At 43.3% G+C, this 24,124-nt stretch overlaps 1 protein-coding gene across 1 annotated transcript in view; it reads right to left on the bottom strand.

Moving 5' to 3' along the window:
- Positions 1 to 22,522, bottom strand: part of RFC1 (replication factor C subunit 1) — a gene marked incomplete at its 5' end in the record, with an annotated part of 88,751 nt that extends 66,229 nt beyond the window's left edge. The window contains 3 exons of the mRNA XM_073561076.1: positions 14,885 to 15,004; positions 16,494 to 16,569; positions 22,391 to 22,522. Coding sequence (XP_073417177.1) covers positions 14,885 to 15,004; positions 16,494 to 16,569; positions 22,391 to 22,522 — 328 coding nt within the window. The remainder of the gene's footprint in view (positions 1 to 14,884; positions 15,005 to 16,493; positions 16,570 to 22,390) is intronic.
- Between the last annotated feature and the right edge of the window lie 1,602 nt (positions 22,523 to 24,124).

Raw genomic sequence — 24,124 nt, 5'->3', positions numbered from 1 at the left:
AGTGGATGTTTTCAGGATTTCCTTAGCATTGTACCAGGTACTGGAATCACATGTGCAATACTAAAGAAGGCCTAAAATCATGCAGTGTAATGATAAGCGAACGTGCTGGGATAAGGTGTTATCTGAGCATGCTCAAGGCAACCCGAGTGTCTTTGGAATGCTCGAAAAATATGTTCAGGTCCCCACAACACATGAAGGGATTTCCAGTTTGTAAGGCAATCCCTGTATGTGTTGTCACTGTCGAAAAGGTGCGAGACATGCAGCCAGGGGACTTAAACATAATAATCGAGCACGCCGAAGACACTCTGATAGCACCTGAGCATGCTCAGATAACATCTTATCCCAGCACGTTCGTGCATCACTAATGCATTGTTGGTGGCCCATGAGGACTGGAGTTGTGCACCCCTGGTTTAAAGGATTGAATGTAGACTATAAGGAGAGACTAGACTAGTCCAGGACGGCCCCCAGCCGTCTGCTGCCTGCACGGGTCTGTTGGATTCACACATCTCTCTTGACGTCCACACATAGGAGAGACCTGTGAATCAACTAGAGTGGGTGAGGAGAAGCTGGCAGGGAGCGGACCTTTGCATTATAATATTCTCTGAAATCCCGGAATGTGTCAGATTAAAGCATGCCTATCAGTGACTGTGGGCAGCATGAATTGACTGACAGGTATAAGGGAGAACTGTTCAGGATAAATGAGCATCAATACACCTTGCCATTCACAATACCCTGACGCTCCTGTCGGATCTGTGGACAATCTAATACATACGTGTAGAGGACATCATCCGTAATAAAACCATTGTAACATGTTACTACGTACAAGTAAAGCACATTCTAAACACGTATGAAAAACACTCACAAGAACATTAATCACACGGGTATACTGCATTAAATCTGGATATTAATGTAAAAATAGAACTACACAATTAGATTTTCTTTCTAACCTAGGACTCACTTGACCGCACCAAGCATAGGAAAAATAGCTGTTACACTGTAGGGCCTAATAACATCAGATAATTGCTTCTCACATTTTGCCTAACAGAAGTTACCTAAGAACTATGTAAATGCATTACTGTAATATGAATGGTTTTTGTTTTTTCAATAAAATGTAGAAACATAACAGTAAATGAATAAAAGCCCGGAGCTCACAAAAGAAAATAATAAGAAATCTGCGATGCCACATCGGTCACCTCCCTACTCTCAGTATAAGGCAATGGGGCTGCGCTTTTTGTCATTGTAAGTGTATGTTCCCACAGTCAGTAAACACTGCGGGTTGGATGCTCCATACATCAGCAGCGTCAAACCCGCAGCAGCCAGATGTTACAGCATAGTGGATGGGATTTCAAGAAATCCCATCTCCACTATGTGTTCAGAGATGCCTCCGGCTTCCCTGCGGAGATGGACATGCGACACGCCTTTCCAGACCGCAGCATGTCAATTTATGCAGTGAAGACGCTCCATTTCCGCTGCATAAATTACCCATAGACTATCATTACATGTGATAAAACCGCATTATCTTCTTAGTCACATGCTGCCGCACGACCAGCTCTACCCTCTCCTAGTGTATCCTTACCCATCCCCTGTAGACTGTGAGGGTCCTCTCTCCTTCTGTACTTGTGTGTCTTGTATAGCTCATGTTTATTGTACTTGTCTATACTTACCCCTTTTCACATGTAAAGAGTCATGGAATAAATGGCGCTATAAAAAGTATAATAATAATTAATTATTATTATTATTATTATTAATAAGTGCGGTAACACAGCTTACTACGCATGTCTACCAATTTAAATAATGCCTTACCTTGTTTCAGCCAGAAATTCACGTCCACTGCAGTTCTCGCGATGAGCTGTTCTGATAGCGAGAACTGCCGTGAACGTGACCGCCGGGGACATCTCCGATCACTAGCTAAGTTCTCACGATCAGCTGATCACGAGAACTGCAGTGCACGTGACCACCGGTGACCGAGTTATCTCCAGTCATCATCTTCAAGCTCCGCTGCATCTGGATGTCAGGCTGCATGGTGGCATAATGCAACCGTTCAGTCAAAGGCATCCAGATGTAACAGAGCTGGACTCGTCGTGGGACAGTATGTACCGTATATCTTCTCAGCGGACAGGTATGGTATACTGTTGCTTTTTTTATTTTATTTCTCTTACAGGATAATGAGGGTGTCGGTGGAATAGGCGATGCAGTAAGTATGGTTTAATTAAGATCTATTAAAGGAGTCTTATTATTTCAATTAAAGGCCTTTATTCTGGATGTGTGCTTATTTACCATGTAACTATAGTATTAGTAATGGATGGGTGTCTCAGACGCGTGTCCATTACTAAGCTGGGCTTGGTGTCACCGGACAACACAAAGGTGACATCAATCTCACAAATATTACTCCACTTGCCACCGCTACAGGGCAAGTGGGAAGAGCCGGGTAAAGTGCCACAATTGGCGCATCTTTGGATGTGCCAATTGTGGAGCGGCTGCAGGCTGCTATTTTTAGGCTGGTGAGAGCCAAAATCCATGGGCCTTGCCAGCCTAAGAATATCAGGCAGCAGCTGTCAAGTTTTTCCTTGGCTGGCTAAAAAATATAGGGGGACACCACGCTATTTTTTTTGGAGGGGGTCACACTATTTTTGCTAACCATCCAAAGTAAGCAGACTGCTGCAGCCTGATATTATCAGGCTGGTAAGGTTCTTGGATATTGGATCCTTACCAGCCTGAAATATCAGCCCCAGTAGTCTGCTTTACTCTGTCTGGTTAACATATATAGGGGGACCCCACACTATTTTTTAAAAAAAATATTATTTATTAAAAAGGAGGGGACCTCTCTCTGTGCTTTCCTCCACTTCCTGTGTCGTGTACTTCCGGCTGTGTCACAAGATTCACCATTATTTAAATTAGTACACATACGTAGCAAGCTGCGTTCCCGCACTTGTATACGCATGTGACTAGGATGATAATGTGGTTAATGTGGCATCTAATGATAGTGAATGGGTAATTTACGTAGCTATAAAAATTGACTTGCTGCGGTCTGGAAAGACGCACCGCATGTCTGTCCCTGCGGGTGAGTTGCGGGCATCGGTGCACGCACAGTGGACATGGGATTTCTTGAAATCCCATCCACTATGCTGTATCATCTGGCCGCTGCAGGTTGGACAATGCGGATGTACACAGCATCCAACTCGCAGCGTTTACTGACCGTGGGAACATACCGCAATATATCTGTAAACAGGAAATCATTTTTTCCCTTCTCTGAAGCCAACATTCAATTAGCTTTATTTCAAGTGACAAAAAAATGCATGCAATGAAAAAAACGTATGCAAAAAAACGCATCAAAAACGCAGTTGATCTGCCACTGACCTCAGATGCAGAATTGGTGCTGATTTCACCCGCGTCAAATACTAAAAAAATACGGAGCCATTCATGATCGTGTGCACATACCCTGAAACTACTGATTTTGCAGTGGAAAATCAATGGTGAATGAATGTAATACATGTGTAGCCGAAGACATAGATTGTAAGTGAGTGTACACTTAGGTCTACGGGAACTAAATGGGGCGCATAGACAGAAGTGGTTGTGGTGACACAAACTTTACGGATACTTTCCCACAGTCAGTAACCGACAGCGCTTTGGACGCAGCACATGTCCGCTCTCTCTAAAGCGCTGCTGACTTTTGAGCGCAGGTGATTCCGCATGTGTTCATTGAACCGTGCATAATCACCACGTCCAGTACATTGTACGAGTGACTTTATCTTGCGGAGACTGAGCGTCTTCACAAGACAAATATGCAGGGAAGCCGGAGGCGTCCAAAAGAAATCCCATCCACTATGCTGTAACATGTGGCCGCTGCGGATGTACGCAGCGTCCAAACCACAGTGTTTACTGACCGTGGCAACATACCCTAAAGGGGTTTTTCCCTATTATTTGGTCCCCCTTTTCGTACAGTATGTCTTGACTGTTCAGTATAATCACTTTTGTAGGATATTTGCATTACGTGCGCTTCTGTGAGCACATCTCGATGCGGGTAACGCAATTCTTTGACATGCAGGCACTGCTTCATGTCCGTTACGTCCGATCCGCGCCCCATCTGAGCACAGGATTTGGACAGAATCACGTCACTCTGCTATTTCTGGTGCCTCCTATCTTTTGGAATTTTTCTGTGTGTTTCTTAGCACAGAATTACCAATGGTTCATGAGAATTGCTCACTGATTCATAAGAATATAGGTTAAAAGGTAACCTGCCTGGTTGTCCCATGCCCTCCAACCCAGCAGCATTCAGCTACAGTATGTGCGATTCCTCCCTCCCTAACCAGCCTCGTATAACATAATATAGTATATGGGCAATACACACACACACAAAAAAAAACAAACCTGATATATACATGTTAATTTTTTTTTCAATTTCCCAAAAATATAATCAATACAAAAGCCTTTAGATAAGCAAAAGCATTTTGCAAAATACCAACACCATCAAACGTACAATCATTTGAACAGCCAGACCCTTCACCTGCGATTGGGCAAAATAACCTTGAGCGAACAAATCAACAAAATAGATCCATCCCTCCTTTGCCAGACAACCTTGAACAATGCCCAAACTCCTGTTACCTAATAACTATCAAGATTAACTCTCTGAACCCCGCGGTGGGAACGCTGACTGTCGCCCTGTAGCTGAACACGACGTAGCGCGGTGAAGGCAGCTGCACAGGTAGCACACGATTAATATTGACCTTGGCCTTCAGATTAAAAAGGCATGCCACACTACAGAGCATGGCGTGATGCAGACGTCATTCAAGGTCCGGGAAAAATTGTACTTTTAGGAGGTTTCATCGTATTTTAACCCCTTCCCATCACAAGCAGTTTTTGTGATTTCATGTTTTTATTCTTTTTTCTATTCTGCGTCTTCCAAGAGCCATACATTTTTATTTTGCCAATGACCGCCATTGTTGGGTTTTTTTTCTGGGGCGGTGTTTCATTTTTAAAGGACACAATTTGGTTTCCTATATAATTTACTGGAGAGAAAAAAATAAGTGCTGTGAAATTAAAAATAAAACAATAACGCTATTGTCTTTTGTTTTTTTTTTTTTTAGGAATTATGGTTTGGTTAAACTAGCAACATGAATCTCTGGGTGGGTACAGTTACAAAGATACCAAAGGTTAAAAAATAAAATAAAAGTTTGTGTTGCCATAGCTTTTTCTTATGTAGTGTGGCTGTAGTTTTTATTACTTCTATAATGGGTTACATATGACCATTTGATTGATATTCATTGCATTTTTTTTTTCCAGGGACACTGTAGGGACTGAAAAAAGAAAAAAAAAAAAAAGTCTGAAGTTTAATTTTTTTTGTGTACGTTTACCGTATAGGTCAATTCATTTTAGATTGACAGATCAAACTTTTACGAACACAGAGATACCAAATAATTATTTTAATTTCTTTTTATAATTAGAAATGGAAAAGGGAATTTTTATGTTTTAAAATTTTATTTACTACTTTATTTTTTAGCCCTTTCAGGAGACTTGAACCTGCATTGGTCTATATACTAAGATGGCAGCCGTAGGTGCCTTCAGCAACCCATCGGCACCACACGTCTTGTGGCGCTAAGGGCGATGGAAGCTGGTCCAATTGTGCCTCGGAAAATGCTTAAATTTTAATATGTTTGTCAGTGATTTAAATGATTAAAAAATAGCAAACGAAGCACGCTCTGGCCGCCACTGTAACAGGCAAATGCCAGTTGTGTAACACAGCCGACACCTGGCGTGTATGGATCACTACATAGGCTGGTTTCACATTAGCGTTTTTGTGCGCAGCGCATCATGCGCATGCGTACTTATGTTTAACATGGCGTACACCTGGTCTTGCGTTTTCATGCGTTCGTCTGCGTTTCCGTGCGCGTCTAGACGCGCCGGATGCAACATGTTGCATTTTTTTGGTCCGCCCAAAGTCATCAAAAAAACGCATGCATACACTTGCGTACGGACTGCGTCAAATCAACGCATTACAGTACATGGGAACGCAGGCGTGCGCATGGACATGCATACGCCTGCGCTTGTGGAAGCACGCGTTTTAATAGTAAACATGTCTAGACACTGGTTTAAAGCACCCTAAAACGCAAGCGCATAAAAAACGCAAACGCGTTTTTACTTGCACACGATGCGCTGCACGCAAAGACGCAAATGTGAAACTAGCCATACCAAGGACGTACTGTTACATCCTACTTCTCGACAAAATGTAAACGGCAGCGCTTTGGACTCAGCGGACATGTGCTGCATCCAAAGCACTGCCGATTCCTGAACGTCTGCACATACCCTTAAGGTTCCTTTTAAGGACTTTTCTTGGCCCTAAAGAACTACATAACATGAATATAATAATGGACATTACAAAGAGAAAAACATACGACAACAATAAAAGATAGTCAATATATTTAAGCATCTCTCCCCAAGTAATGAACAAATAAGTCTTCAGTAATAGCAGTCTGGGTAAATATACATAAACCATCAGCGACAATGGAAAGATGGAGATGGGAACCTGCTGTACCCAGCAAAAACAATGGCAGCAAACAGACCTGAAAGAGCACAAGTGTTAGTAGCCATTTGCAATGCAAACCATCAAACAATTTAAGTCTATTGATGTTTAGGCTGCCGGCTTAGGAATGGCCAATTTCCTAAGGGGTAAAATTGTGATTACGACGACAGACTATTACCCAACAAGGCAGTCAGACGAGATTGTGACTGGAGAAAGGCCAATCACACAAATCCGTTTAACCCCTTTCCTACAATGGACGTAATATTCCATCCATGTGGCCCTGGACCTAATTCCCATGGACGGAATATTACGTCATAGCGATCAGCGGCGCCCACGTGGTGAGCGCCGCTGATTGCGGACGGGTGTCAGCTGATTATCACAGCTGACACCCGGCACAATGTGTCAGGGGTGGTCACGGACCGCCCCCGACACGTTAACCCCTTGCACACAGCGATCAAACACGATCGCAGTGTATCGGGGGTTAAAGGGAAGCATCGGCAGGGAGGGGGCTCCCTCCGTGCTTCCCTGAGCCCCCCCACAGCAGCGCAATGTGCAGCGCTGCTGCGGGGGGCTCTATCCCTGCAGGTCCCTGGATCCAAGATGGCGACAGGGGGCCTTCGGGGGCCTGTAGGGAGCTGACTTCCTCACTGCCTGCAAAGCGCAGGCATGAGGAAGTCTGCAGAACTGCCTGTGACAGATTGCTGATCTGTCACAGGACAGTGATCAGCGATCTGTCACAGGACAGTGATGTCCCACCTGGGACTATGTAATAAAGTGAAAAAAAAAAAAAAAAAGTGTAAAAATAATAATAATAATAATAATAATAAAAAAAAAATATTCCCCAATAAAATCATTTTTTGAAAATAAAAAAAAACCAAAACAATAAAAGTACACATATTTGGTATCGCCGCGTCCGTAGCGACCCGCCCTATAAAACTGTCCCATTAGTTAACCCCTTTAGCGAACCCCTTAAAAAATAAAAAACGAATCAAAAAATAATTTATTATCATACCACCGAACAAAAAGTGCAATAACACACGATCAAAAAGACGCATATAAATATCCATGGCACCGCTGAAAACGTCATCTTGTTCCGCAAAAAACGAGCCGCAATACAGCATCATCCGCAAAAAAATAAAAAAGTTATAGCTCGCAGAATAAAGCGATGCAAAAATAATTATTTTTTATATAAAATTGTTTTCATTGCAAAAAACCGACAAAACATAAAAAAACGACCTAACTGAGGTATCACTGTAACCGTATCGACGCGAAGAATAAAACCGCTTTATCAATTTTACCGCACGCGGAACGGTGTAAACGCACCCCCCCAAAAGAAATTCATGAAACGCTGGTTTTTGTTCATTCTGCGTCCCAAAAATCGTAATAAAAAGCGATCAAAAAATGTCACGTGCCCAAAAATGGTACCAATAAAAACGTCAACTCGTCCCGCAAAAAATAAGACCTCACATGACTCGGTGGGTCAAAATACGGAAAAATTATAGCTCTCAATATGTGGTGATGCAAAAACTATTTTTACAATAAAAAGCGTCTTTTAGCGTGCGACAGCCGCCAAACATAAAAACTGCCATAAATAGTAAATCAAACCCCCCGTTACCACCCCCTTAGTTAGGGAAAAATAATAAAATTAAAAAAAGTATTTATTTCCATTTTCCCATTAGGGTTAGGGCTCAGATTAGGGTTAGGGGTGTGTTGGGGTTCGAGTTGGAGTTAGAATTGGGGGTTTCCACTGTTTGGGCACATCAGGTGCTCTCCAAATGCAACATGGTGTCTGATCTCAATTCCAGCCAATTCTGCGTTGAAAAAGTCAAATGGTGCTCCTTCCCTTCCAAGCTCTGCCATGCGCCCAAACAGTGTTTTACCCCCACATATAGGGTATCAGCATACTCAGGACAAATTGCAAAACAACTTTTGGGGTCCAATTTCTCCTGTTACCCTTAGGAAAATAAAAAATTGGGGGCAAAAATATCATTTTTGTGGAAAAAAATGATTTTATTTTCACGCCCAGGCGTTATAAACTTCTGTGAAGCACTTGGGGGTTCAAAGTGCTCACCACACATCTAGATAAGTTCCTTAGGGGGTCTAGTTTCCAAAATGGGGTTATTTGTGGGGGGTTTCCACTGTTCAGGTACATTAGGGGCTCTCCAAAGGCAACATGACACCCGCAGACCATTCCATCAAAGTCTGCATTCCAAAATGTCACTACTTCCCTTCCGAGCCCCGACGTGTGTCCATACAGTAGTTTTCTCCCACATATGAGGTATCAGCGTACTCAGGACAAATTGGACAACAACTTTTGGGGTCTAATTTCTCCTTGTACCCTTGGAAAAATGAAAAAATTGGTGACTAAAAGATCATGTTTGTGGAAAAAATAAGATTTTTGTATTTTCATGCACGGGCGTTATAAACTTCTGTGAAGCACTGGGGGGTTCAAAGTGCTCACCACACATCTAGATAAGTTCCTTGGGGGGGTCTAGTTTCCAAAATGGTGTCATTTATGGGGGGTTTCCACTGTTTAGGTACATCAGGGGCTCTCCAAACACGACATGGCGTCCGATCTGAATTCCAGCCAATTTTGCATTGAAAAAGTCAAATGGCGCTCTTTCCCTGCTGAGGTCTGCCATGCGCCGAAACAGTGGTTCCCCCCCACATATCAGGTATCGGCGAACTCAGGACAAATTGCACAATAACTTTTGCAGTCCAATTTCTCCTGTTACCCTTGGTAAAATAAAAAAAATTGAACCTGAAGTATTTTTTTAGTGAAAAAAAGTTAAATGTTCATTTTTTTTTTTAAATATTCAAAAAATTCCTGTGACGCAATTAAAAGGGTTAATAAACTTCTTGAATGCGGTTTTGAGCACCTTAAGGGGTGCAGTTTTTAGAATGGTGTCACTTTTGGGTATTTTCTATCATATAGACCCCTCAAAGTGGCTTCAAATGTGATGTGGTCCGTAAAAATAAAATGGTGTTGCAAAAATGAGAAATTGCTGGTCAACTTTTAACCCTTATAACTTCCTAACAAAAAAAAATGTTGGTTTCAAAATTGTGCTGATGTAAAGTAAACATGTGGGAAATGTTACTTATTCAGTTTTTTGTGTGCTATATCTCTGTGATTTAAGGGCATAAAAATTCAAAGTTGGAAAATTGTGAAATTTTCAAAATTTTCGCCAAATTTCAGTTTTATTCAAAAATAAACGCAAGTTATTTGAATGAAATTTTACCACTAACATGAAGTACAATATGTCACGAGAAAACAGTGTCAGAATCACCGGGATCCATGGAAGCGTTTCAGAGTTATTACCTCATAAAGGGACAGTGGTCAGAATTGTAAAAATTGGCCTGGTCATTAACGTGCAAACCACCCTTGGGGCTTAAGGGGTTAAAATAAAAAATAGGGATATATTCACCTTCTGGCGGCCCCCGGAGTCCTTCCCGCCCTCAGCGGTGCTGGCAGCATCTTCCGTTCCCAGGGATGCATTACGCGAATGACCTCTAATGATGTGGCGGTCTCGCGTGATGCTACGTCATGAGAGGTCATTCGCGCAATGCATCCCTGGAAACGGAAGTTGCCGGCAGCGCCGCTGAGAAGCGGAACGACTCCGTGGGCCGCCAGAAGGTGAGTATATCCCTATTTTTTTTTTTATTATTTTTAACATTCCATCTTTACTCTTGATGCTGCATAGGCAGCCTCAATAGTAAAAAGTTTGTCACACTTGTCAAGCACTATGCTTGACAAGTGTGACCAACCTGTCAATCACTTTCCAAGCGATGCTTCAAATCGCTTGGAAAGCGCAAGCATTCTTGCAAGCTAAAAACGCTTGCAAAATGTTTTTAATGTTGTGTCATTGTTGTGTGTTTCTTTTTCCATGAATGGATCTGTATGTGGATTTGTTTTTGATGAACAGAGATTTTTACCTATGACACTTTGGGTTATATAAAAAGTATTGATCACTTTTTTATTGTATTAGGAAGATTTAAAATTTTAGACTTTATTTTTTTAACACCCCCCCCCCCCCCCCCCCCCGCATTTCATTTTTCAGTCCCCATACAGAACTTTTAGCTGTGATCATTAAATTGCTTGTGTTATACACTGCAATAATACAGTCACCCAGACACAGGCTTCATAGGACGACCAAGATGACAGTGACGGGGACCTTTAGTAAGCCCCTGGCTGCCATGTTAACCCAACAGTGCCCCCATTATTACAAGACATCACCATTGCCAGTCATTTGGCCCATTGGTGCAGATTGTAATGAAGCAGGGAAACTTTGCCATCGAGAAACCTCAACATCCAGACATGAACTGCAACAACAGCATGTGCTGGAGATCACGCTATACCATCTGCTCTAGCTACCGAGACTGGGGTAATGGAGAATAAACCACTAAACACCACACAGAGTCCATTACAGGAGGGATCATTGATGTCATCTCCCTCGGGTCAGTGTCTAAAAGACAAATATGTGCCAGTGTAAATAGTAACCAAGGCCGCGGCAGAACTGAAGGCTATGTCAATTACATGTGTGATTAGCAAACAGGGTAAAAACTAACCTGTGCTTCAAGAGTAGTAAATAATAAAAAAAAAGAAGACGACTCCTACTATAAGCCATGTCAAAAGACAAGCCTACAATGAGTCTTATGGGAATCTAGTCTACGCTTATTATGGTGACTAAAACGTAAAAGGGTTTGTCTAACACTAAACGCTATGATCAGTAGAGGTCAGACATCCGTCCCCCATGGTGGAGAGCCGTCAGACACCTACCAATCTCATATTGATGACCTATCACATGAATAGGTCATCAGTAATTTAATTGTAAACTCCCCCTTTAATGGGGATGTGTCAGAGTCATTTAAAGAGCCCGACGATAACAGCTGATTGACCAGGGTTTATAACCAGATCATTTTTCATGGCAGCAGCGCCAATATTACATGTAATTCCATGACTGGGATGGCCCTGTCTTTTTCATTGCAACACTCCCCTGTTATAAAGAGGTATTTGAGAAGGAGGATCCCAGCGCCAACTCTGAATTCTTTTGTTATATCATGGCAGAATTTTCTTCATACAATTAAAGGGATTATCATAGGGACTGGTCATCAATATCAAAGTGGTGGAAAACTCCTTTAACAAAAGCAGCTGAACTTACCCATTTCATTCCACAACATTCCCGCTGTGTGTATCCTGTCCTCTTGATGGTCTTCTGTTTACTGCAGAGACAATAGCCCATATACTAGGGGTGTATCTAGGTCGGGGGAGGGAGCCGACTGGCCACCTGATGCGGCGGTCCGACATATTACCCCAACGGCTGAATTTTTCTGGTCAACCTCTGTGCCGGCTGTCAAGCTGACAGTCAACTCAGAAGAAAATCAGTTATAATCTCGTCTCTCAGACGCGAGTACAGTTGAAGCTCTGCATGTCCACACATCTGGGTAAGGGCGACGTCAGCAGTGCGACCAGGTCATCTGACCACGCTGCTGACGTCGCTCTCCTTCCAGCGTAGCAGAGGCACAGTAAACGGTGGTCTGGTAAGCGCTTCGCTAGCGCTAAAGAAAACAAATATTTATTGTAATTAGGGGAAAGGGGACTAAGAAATTTGAGGACACATGAGGAACAAGAACCAGTACAGACACAGTATACGGAATGAGGGTATGGGGATTGATGCGGACACACTATAAGGAGTGGGGTGTGGACTGGTGCGGACTCACTGAGAAGGGGGGGTTCAGAGGATAGTATGAAAGTAAGTGAGTGATTTGCGCGGAAACACTAAGGAGCATGGGCAATTGTTGCAGACACACTGAGGAGAGGTGGATGGGATTAGTGTGGACAAAGTATAAGGAGCAGGGGGGATTGGTGAGGACACACTGAGGAATTGGGGGATAAGTGCAGACAGTATAAAGAGCAGGCGAGGGGAGCATTGTAACGAACATAGTATGAGGCAGGGATTGGAGCAAACAGTATGAGGAGTGGGGGGAAGAGTATTGCTGTGGACACAGTATGAGGTGGGAGGCAGGGATTGGAGCGAACACAGTATGGGGAGTGGGGGCAGGATTGCTGTGGACACAGTATGAGGAGCGAGGCGTGCAATTGGAGCTGACACTGCATGAGGGTAAGAAAGTGGTGTGGACACAGTATGAGAAGTGGTGTGGATTGGTGCACAGAAATTAGGAAGAGGGGGTGGAAAGGATTGGTGCAGTATGGTGAGCAAAGGAGACCTGTGAGGAGATAGTATGGGGAGTGAAGGGAGAAATGTGTGAAGAGACTATTGAGAAGTGTGAGGGGGCACAGAATAGGGACTGGGTAGTGTGGGGAGTATAGAGATTGTGGCAGCATGGGGGGCGGTGTGAGGGCACAGCAGAGAGGGAGCAGTATGCAGAGGGGACAGTGTCTGTGAGTAGAGGTGTGCAGACTTGTAGGATGAACCTGCATCACTGTATGGACTATTTACTTTAGGTTTTAATTATGTACCAGAAAAGGCTGTTTTTCTATTGTTATACTGAGCTGTTTATGGAGTTTTAATAAACTAGTATGGACATTTTACTGAAAATACTTCCTGTGCCTACCTCAAAACACAACCAAAAGAGAAGAAACCCTAACACCATGTATCACCTAATCTTATAAGTTATGGATTGTTACATGTGTACAGGATCAGAACCAAAAACAGAGCAAGAATACATCCCCAGAAACACCATCAGTACAGAAATATATCACCTAAACCACCATTAGTAGAGAAATACATCATCAGAACCACCATTAGTACATGTAATACATCACCAAGCTTAGTACAGCAATCAATTATTTTAAAGTAAATACACATGCCGCCCTTCCAGAATGGATAGCATTTGCTGCCTGGAAGACACAGATATTTTCTACATAAAGGCCAAATGGGTTCATAAGTCAACAATTTTGTGGAAATCCCAAAAAAGAAATCCTGAACATTTGCATAAGTGTATGTGCACAAGTTTGGTTTTTACAGCAGAAAAACCTGGTGTGAATAATGTCAGGAAAAATGCTGTGAACAATACAGACTTTTTTGGTATGTGTTCTTACCCTATTCTTTTTAAATAAAATGCTGAAAGAATTGTCAGAGATGACAATTGCTAGAGATGAGAAAAACACTTTGAAAATTCAAATCTGCCCAGAAAAGAAAAAAAAAAAAAAAAAAAAAAAAAAAAGAAGCATTTCAGATATTTCATTCACTTTGTGTGTACGGTAAAATACTGTGTTTTTTCCACAGCAAAAAAATGGAGAAAAAAAAAACCCTCAAAAATTACAACGTGTGAGCAAATCCTAAGTATGTAGTACTTGAGTTAAAGGGATTTTCCCACCAACAAACTTAATTTTAAAGTTGACTTTAATCAATGGATCTTGGAATAATAACTTCCACAATTGGATGTGTTTTAAAGGGGATCTGTCACCCCATTTTAGCCCTATCAGCTGCCGGCACCGCCATCAGGGGCTTATCTACAGCATTCTGTAATGCTGTAGCTAAGCCCCTGATGTAACCTGAAAGATAAGAAAAAAAGTTAGACAATACTCACCCAAGCGTTCGGTCCGGTCCGATGGGTGTTGCCGTCCCGTCCGGCGCCTCCCATCTTCATACGATGATGTCCTCCTCCTTGCTTCTCCCTTGTCTCCTGCGCACGCGTACTTTATCTGCCCTGTTGAGGGCAGAGCAGAGTACTGCAGTGCGCAGGGGCCGGACCTCTCTGACCTTTCCCGGCGCACTGCAGTACTTTACTCTGCCCTCAATAGGGCAGAGAAAGTATGCCTGCGCAGGAGCCGAGGGAGAAGCAAGGAGGAGGACATCATCGTATGAAGATGGGAGGCTCCGGACCGGACCGCGACACCCACCGCACTCGACTCCGCCCCCCGGTGAGTATAATCTAACACGTTTTTCTTATCTTTCAGATTTCATCAGGGACTTATCTACAGCATTACAGAATGCTGTAGATAAGCCTGATAGCGGTGGCCGCAGCTTATAACGCTAAAATGACTCCCTTTAAAAAAAAAAAATGTTTCTGTGCTGGGAATCTTATAAATGTGCCCCTGCAGTGTACTGTGTAATGGCTGTGTCTGATCGTACAGGAACATGGTCTGATCATACCACAGCTCCTGGGACGAGAAGGGAGCAAAAGAGTATCAGAGCATCTATCCTACTATGTGTCATTTTTAAAATTGGTCTCTTCCTATGTGGCAGATGGGTCTTGGCCCCCCTCAGGCACAGGACCCACGTGCGACAACTACTTATAGCTATGCCCTTCGCCAAGGCATACAATATATGCTTGGCAGCTTCTGAGATTCAAAACAATAATATAGCGGACAGGAATAATACAGTTTACATGAATGCACGTTACCTGTATCTGAGACAAAGTCAACGGGATCAGGTTTTTTAACCTTAAGTGGCTTTAAAATTGGTGGCGATACGTCCCGCGTCTTTTTTGATCTTTTTACTATTGGCGTGTCTTCTTCTGAATCTGAAAAGAAACAACCAGTCAGAATCAGATATATTATATACAATTATTTATTTATATTAGGCTACTTTCACACTAGCGTTTCCTGGAGCTGCGGAGGGATGCGCACGGCTGCCGTGAAGCTCGGCCCACGGCCGCACCTCCTCCAGTCAGCTCCGTCTATGGGCGCATGACGCTGCATGCAACCTGCGTGCCCTATCTTTAGCATTGGTTGCGCAGGTATGCGTTTGCAGGCGCATGCGTCCTTTTGACGGTGCGCTGTCCTGCACCAAACACACTGTGTTGCATTTTGGTGCGCACCATCAAAAAGACGCAAGCGCCGGCAAACGCATACCTGCGCACCCAATGCTAAAGATAGGGTACACAGGTCGCATGCAGCGTAACGCGCTCATAGGCGGAGCTGACCGGAGGTGCGGCTGTGGGCGGAGCTTCACAGCGGCCGTGCGCATCCCTCCGCAGCTCCAGGAAACGATAGTGTGAAAGTAGCCTTACACATACACACACACCATGATTAATATATATGTAATTGTGACTGCTCGTGTTGGAATCTTACTTTCAAAGCTGGATGGCAAATGTTTCTCGCTCATTGCCTGTTCAGTAATTCCCATGACTTCATTTTCAAAATCAGACACTATGAAACTGTTAACAGGAAGGTAATTTGTTTTTTTTGTATTTGGGATATTTATTTTTAATTTCATGCCAGAATGGCTGAATAATCCATTGTGAAAGTAACTCTTGCCCAGCCCACCTAGCCTGACTAACTGCTCCTCAGAGTTCCTCCTCCCTGCAGACATCTCAGTATGCTCAGTACAAGCTGCAATTGTCAGTAGAGAGCAAGGACACAGAGGAGTTGTCAATCAGGCTGGTGTGGGTAGAGACTAAATACACTTGAACTCATGAGCTATTTCCTTCTATAGCTGGACTTATCAAATTCTGATCTTAATATCAGGATTATATAGCCACTTGGACATGGATTTTCACAGTAAGTACACCAGGCTTTCAGTCTAATAAGAAATCTTTGTAATACTGTAGCGTATGCAGGTTACATAGTATAATCTAGTGACAAATCACTAAGCATTTGCCCAAGAAAATAGTAGCATAGTAAATAAGGTTGAAGGAATAAATAGTTATAATAGCTTCACCAATTCTAAATAATAGTAAAAAAATGAAATGGCCCCAACTATAAAAAAAACAAAAAAAACCTCTATTCACTTGTCATGTAGGACTTGCTGTTGTCTGTCGCTGTTCTTTGGCTTCATAGTTTATTAGGAATCAATAAAACGTCAGGTCCATCATTGGCCATCACATTGATACCTTTTCTAGTGTCGCCACCAAAGCAAGCATGCTGTGATATGGAGAGTGTGCCCCTACGATGTCTCACCAACGGGCCAGATCACTGACATGAAAGCAAATATTTGCCAGGGGATCTCTAGAGTACCAGTGAGAGAGTGATAATAAAGACTCATTTATGCTAACAAAACCAATGAGCTACCTGAGTCATAGATTATCCTCTTCTTCTTGTTACTCTCCTGCTTCTTCTTCTTCAGCTGATCATCGCTGCTGGAACTCTTCAAGGGATACAAAACAAAAGCATGTGAAAAGAACGTAAATTACAACAAACAGACACACCACCCTGCACTAGAAGTGCAAGAGAGCAGGAGAAGTCAGGAGCGAATGTTGTCTCTATCTTCAAAAAGGGGGAAGAAGGTGTACCCAAGGAACTTTAGGCCTGTGAGCTTAACTTCTATAACAGGAAAGATCTTTGAACAAATTATTAAACAGCATGTATGCAAGTACTTAGATAAGAATACAGTAATTAACCAGAGCCAGCAAGGGTTTGTAACTAATAAGCCATGTCAGACTAATTTAATATCCACCTATGATAGAATCACTGACTGAGTGGATCAGGAAAATGCGGTAGATATAGTACATCTAGACTTTCTGCAAAACATTTGACAAAGTATCTCATACTATCCTTTGTGATGCAGTGACCCCTGTAACAGCAAGGAGGCGCTGTATGGGACATGCATGCAGGCGTTCCTTCATTGTAACAGGGAAAATGGTGAGCGGCAGGATTATAAATGGCCGATATGTATCACAGGGGTGATGGAATGTATCACCCTGTGATGGAAGCTGGAATATGTGTTAATCAGCAGATATACTGCTGATGGTTTCTTCTGTTTTACAATGGGCGGCTTCCAGGTGACTTGGTGAGATGGGTGGGACCAGTCACCTACAAACCCACCCAGGGGTGTGTGTCTGAACGCCCAAAGTAAAGCCTGTGTGTGTATGGCTGGGTGTTTTAAAAGGACCTGCAATGAGGTCATAACCATATGATCCATACCTCACCTGTGGGTGTGGTTATGTACCATATAATGCGCCTGAGGTCTGGTCACATGGGGGAGTGCATGGACCTGATTGGTTCATGTGGAAGGTCCTGGAAGGCCTATGTGTTGGAAGGTGTGCAACCTCCCTGAAGAGCACATGGAGACTTTGGACCTGGTGAGGCCGATGTGTTGGGAGACCCTGGGAGTAAGGGTCGGATCCCTGAACAGCACCCGGACAGGCCACATGTGTTAGCAGAGTCTGTGACGGCCTGCGTTTTGGGGTAGCCACTGCCCGGCTGTGGGTCTGGAACCGTGAGGTGGCCTAGTGAATAAGGCACTGTCCGGAATGGTGATCCCAGTGCGGCCGCTTCCCTGAGAGAAAAGGACTAACCAAGAGTCGGCGTCTGGAGCAGGAGCTCCTAAGGGGTAACCCCGGACAGGGGGAAATAACTGTGTTGAGGCTATAGAGCCTGTTTTCTGGACGTGGCACAGCCTGTATGGCCACAGGACTGAGAGAGCGAAGCTCTACTATAGACATTAAGAATTCATCTGTCGGATACAAGACTATTTGCCTTGTGTTGCCTTATATGGTTTTTGCTGTATAATATACCACATAGACGGTTTAAACGGAAAGTGTTCCTGTGTGCCGTGAATCCGCTGCCAAGTGAGTGCTCCCCAACGCACTCAGTGAGCGCTACCTTACACCTTATTGAAAAAAAGTCACCACATCATCCACAACTGTTATGTGGATTCATAACTGGCTTAGTGATGGGACCCAAAGAGTGGTCATAAATGGCTGCACATCTAGTTGGAGGAATATCTCAAGTGGGGTACCACAGGGCTCTGTCCTGGGCCCCGTATTGTTCAACATCTTTAGCAATTATTTAGATGAAGGAATTGAGAGAAAACTCATTAAATTTGCTCATAGCACAAAGTTAGGAGAGATAGCTACCACTAGATTAGAGAGAGGATTCAAAAAAGGTCTAATCAAACTTGAACTGTGGGTAGCAACTAACAGAATGGTATTTAACAGGGAGAAGAAAACCTGGGAAAGAAAAATGAAAAAGGCATATACAAAATGGCACGTGTGAAAAAGACTTGGGTATACTGATAGATCACAGACTGCACAAGTCAACAGTGTGATGCAACAGCAAAAAAGGCAAACATAATTCTGAGTTGCATTAACATAAGCATAGAGTCTAGATCACATGAAGTAATTATCCCCGTCTATTCCTCCTTGGTCAGACCTCATCTGGAATACTGTGTCCAGTTCTGGCCACCACATTTAAAAAAAAAAAAAGACACTGAAAAACTGGAGCAAGTTCAGAGTAGAGTGAACAGAATTGGTGACCGGTCTGCAAACATATGAGGACTGGTTAGAGGATCTGAGAATGTTTATCTTGCAAAAGAGAAGACTGAGAGGAGACTTAGTAGCCAATTATAAAAATCTGAAGGGCTGTCTCATTGTAGAAGGATCATCTTTATTTTAATTTGCACAAGGAAAAACTAGAAGCAATGGGATGAAACTGAATGGGAGGAGACACAGATTAGATATTAGAAAAAACTTTTTGACAGTGAGGGTGATCAATGAGTGGAACAAGCTGCCATGAGAGGTGATGAGGTCTCCTTCAATGGAACTCTTCACAGAGGATGGACAGACATCTGTCTGACATGGTTTAGTGATTCCTGCATTGAGCAGGGGTCTGGACCAGATGACCCAGGAGGTCCCTTCTAACTCTAACATTCTATGATTCTATGTTAAACAATGGATTTAGTTCTTGAAAACTGCACATACTAATATTCGTTATTGTGGACTATGCCTTAAACTTCCTCCATCCTTCGCTATGCATGTCACACGGACAGGAGCTCAGTAATCCATATTATAAATTAGTACTAGGAGTGAAACACTGAGGAGGTCAAAGATATTCCTTTATTTTCCCTCATCTATACATTTAGCGTGCGGGGTACAAAACTGTAGAAGTCAGACAGTAGCCATGACCAGTAAGGGGACCAGCACTCAGAGCTATGCTGATCTTCCCTATTAGTGTACATAGAGGTTGCTTGCTTGCTGTTCTTCTAAAAACCTGAAATGAAATACGCTCATTCGAATAGCCAGATATAATGCATTTTCCCTGCAGAAGTTATTGCAGGAAATATGTTAGTCTGGATGTGGCTTTTCTGGCAAAATCAGCTGTGGCTCCAGTCTAACAGGGATTGTCACTTATGCAGCAATCCTCTATAACCCCTTTCCAACATCCGCCATACATATACAATGAATTTTGGATGCATAGAGTGGGCACTGAAGCTTTGCCAACTCCCACTTGTCAAGTATTGACTGTGTTATACAGCCAGGACCTAGTGCTAAATGCAGAGACTAGAGCTAGCTCCAATCACTGCTATTCAATCTGTTGAATGCCACTGTCGATCACTAGCGCCATGTAGAAATAATAATAATAATAATAATAATAATAATAAATTGTATTTCTATAGCGCCGACATATTCCGCAGCACTTTACATTTCAGAGGGGATTTGTACAGACAATAGACATTACAGCATAACAATAATCACATACAGTAGATTATAACAAATACCAAGAGGAAAGAGGGCCCTGCTCGCAAGCTTACAGTCTATGAGGAAAGAGGTAGACACGAAAGGTGGGTGGTAACAGTTGCCCTGATTGTATGGACCAGCCATAATGTTAAGTGTGTAACAGTACAGACACAGAGGGCTAATGGATGCATAAAGCATGTGGGAACATGATGCGGGAAATCTGGTTATGTTAAAACTTTTGGCTGTGCCACACAGGGATAGATTAGGTTAATGTGTTGAGGCGATAGGCCAGTCTGAATAAAAGTGTTTTCAGGGCACGCTTAAAATTGTGGGGATTGGGGACTAATCGTATTGACCTGGGAAGTGCATTCCAAAGAATTGGCGTGGCACGTGTAAAGTCTTGGAGACGGGAGTGGGAGGTTCTGACTATTGAGGATGCTAACCTCAGGTCATAAGCAGAACGGAGGGCGCGGGTAGGGTGGTATACTGAAACAAGGGAGGAGATGTAGTGTGGTGCTGAGCCATGGAGGGCTTTGTGGGTGAAGGTATTAAGTTTATACTGAATTCTGGAGTGGATGGGTAGCCAGTGTAATGACTGGCACAAGGTAGAGGCATCGGTGTAACGATTGGTGAGGAATATGATCCTGGCTGCAGCATTCAAGACAGATTGTAGAGGGGAGAGTTTGGTAAGAGGGAGACTGATTAGAAGAGAGAGTTACAATAGTCGAGACGAGAATGAATAAGAGAAAAAGTAAGAGTTTTTGCAGAGTCAAAAGTAAGAAAAGGTCGAATTCTAGAAATGTTTTTGAGGTGCAGACGACAAGAGCGAGCCAGTGATCGAATGTGGGGGGCAAAGGAAAGCTCAGAATCAAGTATGACCCCAAGACAGCGGGCCTGTTGCTGGGGAGTAATAGTGGAACCACACACAGAAATAGCAATGTCGGGTATAGGTACATTAGTAGAGGGAGGAAACACCAGGAGTTCAGTCTTTGACAGGTTCAGTTTCAGATATAGTGAGGACATGATATTAGACACAGCGTTTAGACAATCGCCGGTGTTTTCTAGAAAGGCTGGCGTGATGTCAGGAGAAGAAGCGTATAATTGGGTGTCATCAGCATAGAGATGGTACTGGAAACCAAATCTACTGATTGTTTGACCAATAGGGGCAGTGTACAAGGAGAAAAGGAGGGGGCCTAGAACCGATCCTTGGGGGACCCCAACAGTAAGGGGAAGGTGAGAGGAGGAGGAACCGGCAAAAGATACAGTAAAGGAGCGGTCGGAGAGATAGGAGGAGAACCAGGAGAGAACGGTGTCCTTGAGGCCAATGGAACGGAGCATAGTGAGGAGGAGCTGATGATCCACAGTGTCGAATGCTGCAGAGAGATCCAAGAGAATTAGCATGGAGTAATGACCATTTGATTTAGCCGTTAGCAGATCATTAGAGACTTTAGTGAGGGCAGCTTCAGTGGAGTGTAAAAAGCGGAAACCGGATTGGAGAGGGTCGAGAACAGAGTTTTCTGAGAGATAGCGGATAAGACGGGAGTGGACCAGGCGTTCCAGGAGTTTAGAGATGAAGGGAAGATTAGAGACAGGTCTATAGTTAGCGGCACAGTTTTGGTCGAGGGATGTTTTTTTTAAGTAGTGGATGTATGATGGCATGCTTAAATGAGGAGGGAAAAATACCAAAAGAGAGAGAGAGGTTAAATATTTTAGTTAGGTGAGGGGTGACAGCAGGGGAAAGGGACTGGAGGAGATGTGACGGAAATGGGTCACTGGTGCAAGTAGTTGGGCGAGAAGATGCAAGGAGCCTGCTTACTTCTTCTTCTGTAACTGGTTCAAAATCAGAGAGTGAGCTAGATGAAGTGGGGGAGGGAGGACAGTGCATGGTATGAGGTGATTGGGAGATAATTTCATGTCGAATCTGGTCAATATTTTCTTTGAAGTAATTGGCCAGATCGTCAGCTCGGAGCTCCGTGGTTGGGGCCTGTACTCTTGGATTGAGTAGAGAATGAAAAGTGTCAAAGAGACGTTTCGGGTTATTGGACAGTGAGGTGATGAGGGTGTTGAAATAGGCTTGTTTGGAGAGGTGAAGGGCAGTGTTGTATGTTCTAAGCATAAACTTATAATGGATGAAATCTTCGTGTAGATTGGATTTTCTCCACAGACGTTCGGCGCACCTGGAGCACCACTGCAGGAAACGTGTTTGCACCGTGTGCCAGGGTTGTCGCCGTCTGCGTTGTGGTGTTCTATTTATAGGGGGTGCAAATTCATCCAGGGCAGAAAAAGGTAAAGGTCTCTGAAAATGGTTACACAAGCCAATCAAGTTCTTTTTTTTTTGTTGTTTTTTACAAATTTTTGTAACTATACTGGTTAGAAATCACCATCACCATACAACAATGGGATGGCAATTTGTAATCTTTTAATTAGGAATACTAAACATAACTAGACAAATGTGAAATCCGAGTTGATAACGCACCCTGGTTCAATCATGAAATAAAGAATACAACTTACCTTACTGTCTTTTGACTTCTTATGTGTACTAGCTCCATGAGAACTTTTCACATTCTCTTTTTTGTCTTTCTCATTGGTAGATTTCTTGGAAACTGGGCTGACGCCAAAAAACTTCCGAATATCCTTAAATGCACAAGAAAAATTAAATTTTTAAAAAAACATGAATACTTAAACCAGCTCAGGATCGGGCAATGTCTTCTGTTTAAGACAAGGCACATTTTCTGATTTTATCATACATGCGCTTTTAGTGGCTATAAAAAAAATTCTCTCATTTGGATATCCAAATAATTTTTGCCTCTTTTGCTATATATACAGTGCCTACAAGTAGTATTCAACCCCCTGCAGATTAAGCAGGTTTACACATTCGGAATTAACTTGGCATTGTGACATTTGGACTGTAGATCAGCCTGGAAGTGTGAAATGCACTGCAGCAAAAAAGAATGTTATTTCTTTGTTTAATTTTTTTCTAAATTGTGAAAAGTTTATTCAGAGGGTCATTTATTATTCAACCCCTCAAACCACCAGAATTCTGTTTGGTTCCCCTAAAGTATTAAGAAGTATTTCAGGCACAAAGAACAATGAGCTTCACATGTTTGGATTAATTATCTCTTTTTCCAGCCTTTTCTGACTATTTAAGACCCTCCCCAAACTTGTGAACAGCACTCATGCATGGTCAACATGGGAAAGACAAAGGAGCATTCCAAGGCCATCAGAGACAAGATCGTGGAGGGTCACAAGGCTGGCAAGGGGTACAAAACCCTTTCCAAGGAGTTGGGCCTACCTGTCTCCACTGTTGGGAGCATCATCCGGAAGTGGAAGGCTTATGGAACTACTGTTAGCCTTCCACGGCCTGGACAGCCTTTGAAAGTTTCCTCCCGTGCCGAGGCCAGGCTTGTCCGAAGAGTCAAGGCTAACCCAAGGACAAGAAGGAAGGAGCTCCGGGAAGATCTCATGGCAGTGGGGACATTGGTTTCAGTCAATACCATAAGTAACGTACTCCACCGCAATGGTCTCCGTTCCAGACGAGCCCGTAAGGTACCTTTACTTTCAAAGCGTCATGTCAAGGCTCGTCTACAGTTTGCTCATGATCACTTGGAGGACTCTGAGACAGACTGGTTCAAGGTTCTCTGGTCTGATGAGACCAAGATCGAGATCTTTGGTGCCAACCACACACTTGACGTTTGGAGACTGGATGGCACTGCATACGACCCCAAGAATACCATCCCTACAGTCAAGCATGGTGGTGGCAGCATCATGCTGTGGGGCTGTTTCTCAGCCAAGGGGCCTGGCCATCTGGTCCGCATCCATGGGAAGATGGATAGCATGGCCTACCTGGAGATTTTGGCCAAGAACCTCCGCTCCTCCATCAAGGATCTTAAGATGGGTCGTCATTTCATCTTCCAACAAGACAACGACCCAAAGCACACAGCCAAGAAAACCAAGGCCTGGTTCAAGAGGCAAAAAATCAAGGTGTTGGAGTGGCCTAGTCAGTCTCCTGACCTTAACCCAATTGAAAACTTGTGGAAGGAGCTCAAGATTAAAGTCCACATGAGACACCCAAAGAACCTAGATAACTTGGAGAAGATCTGCATGGAGGAGTGGGCCCAGATAACTCCAGAGACCTGTGCCGGCCTGATCAGGTCTTATAAAAGACGATTATTAGCTGTAATTGCAAACAAGGGTTATTCCACAAAATATTAAACCTAGGGGTTGAATAATAATTGACCCACACTT

The sequence above is a fragment of the Dendrobates tinctorius genome, unplaced genomic scaffold (assembly GCF_039654945.1).
Source record: "Dendrobates tinctorius isolate UK_male_01 unplaced genomic scaffold, ASM3965494v1 ptg000314l, whole genome shotgun sequence".
NCBI lineage: Eukaryota > Metazoa > Chordata > Amphibia > Anura > Dendrobatidae > Dendrobates > Dendrobates tinctorius.
The sequence above is the reverse complement of the archived record's forward strand: the minus strand, read 5'-3'. Positions and strand labels throughout refer to the sequence as shown.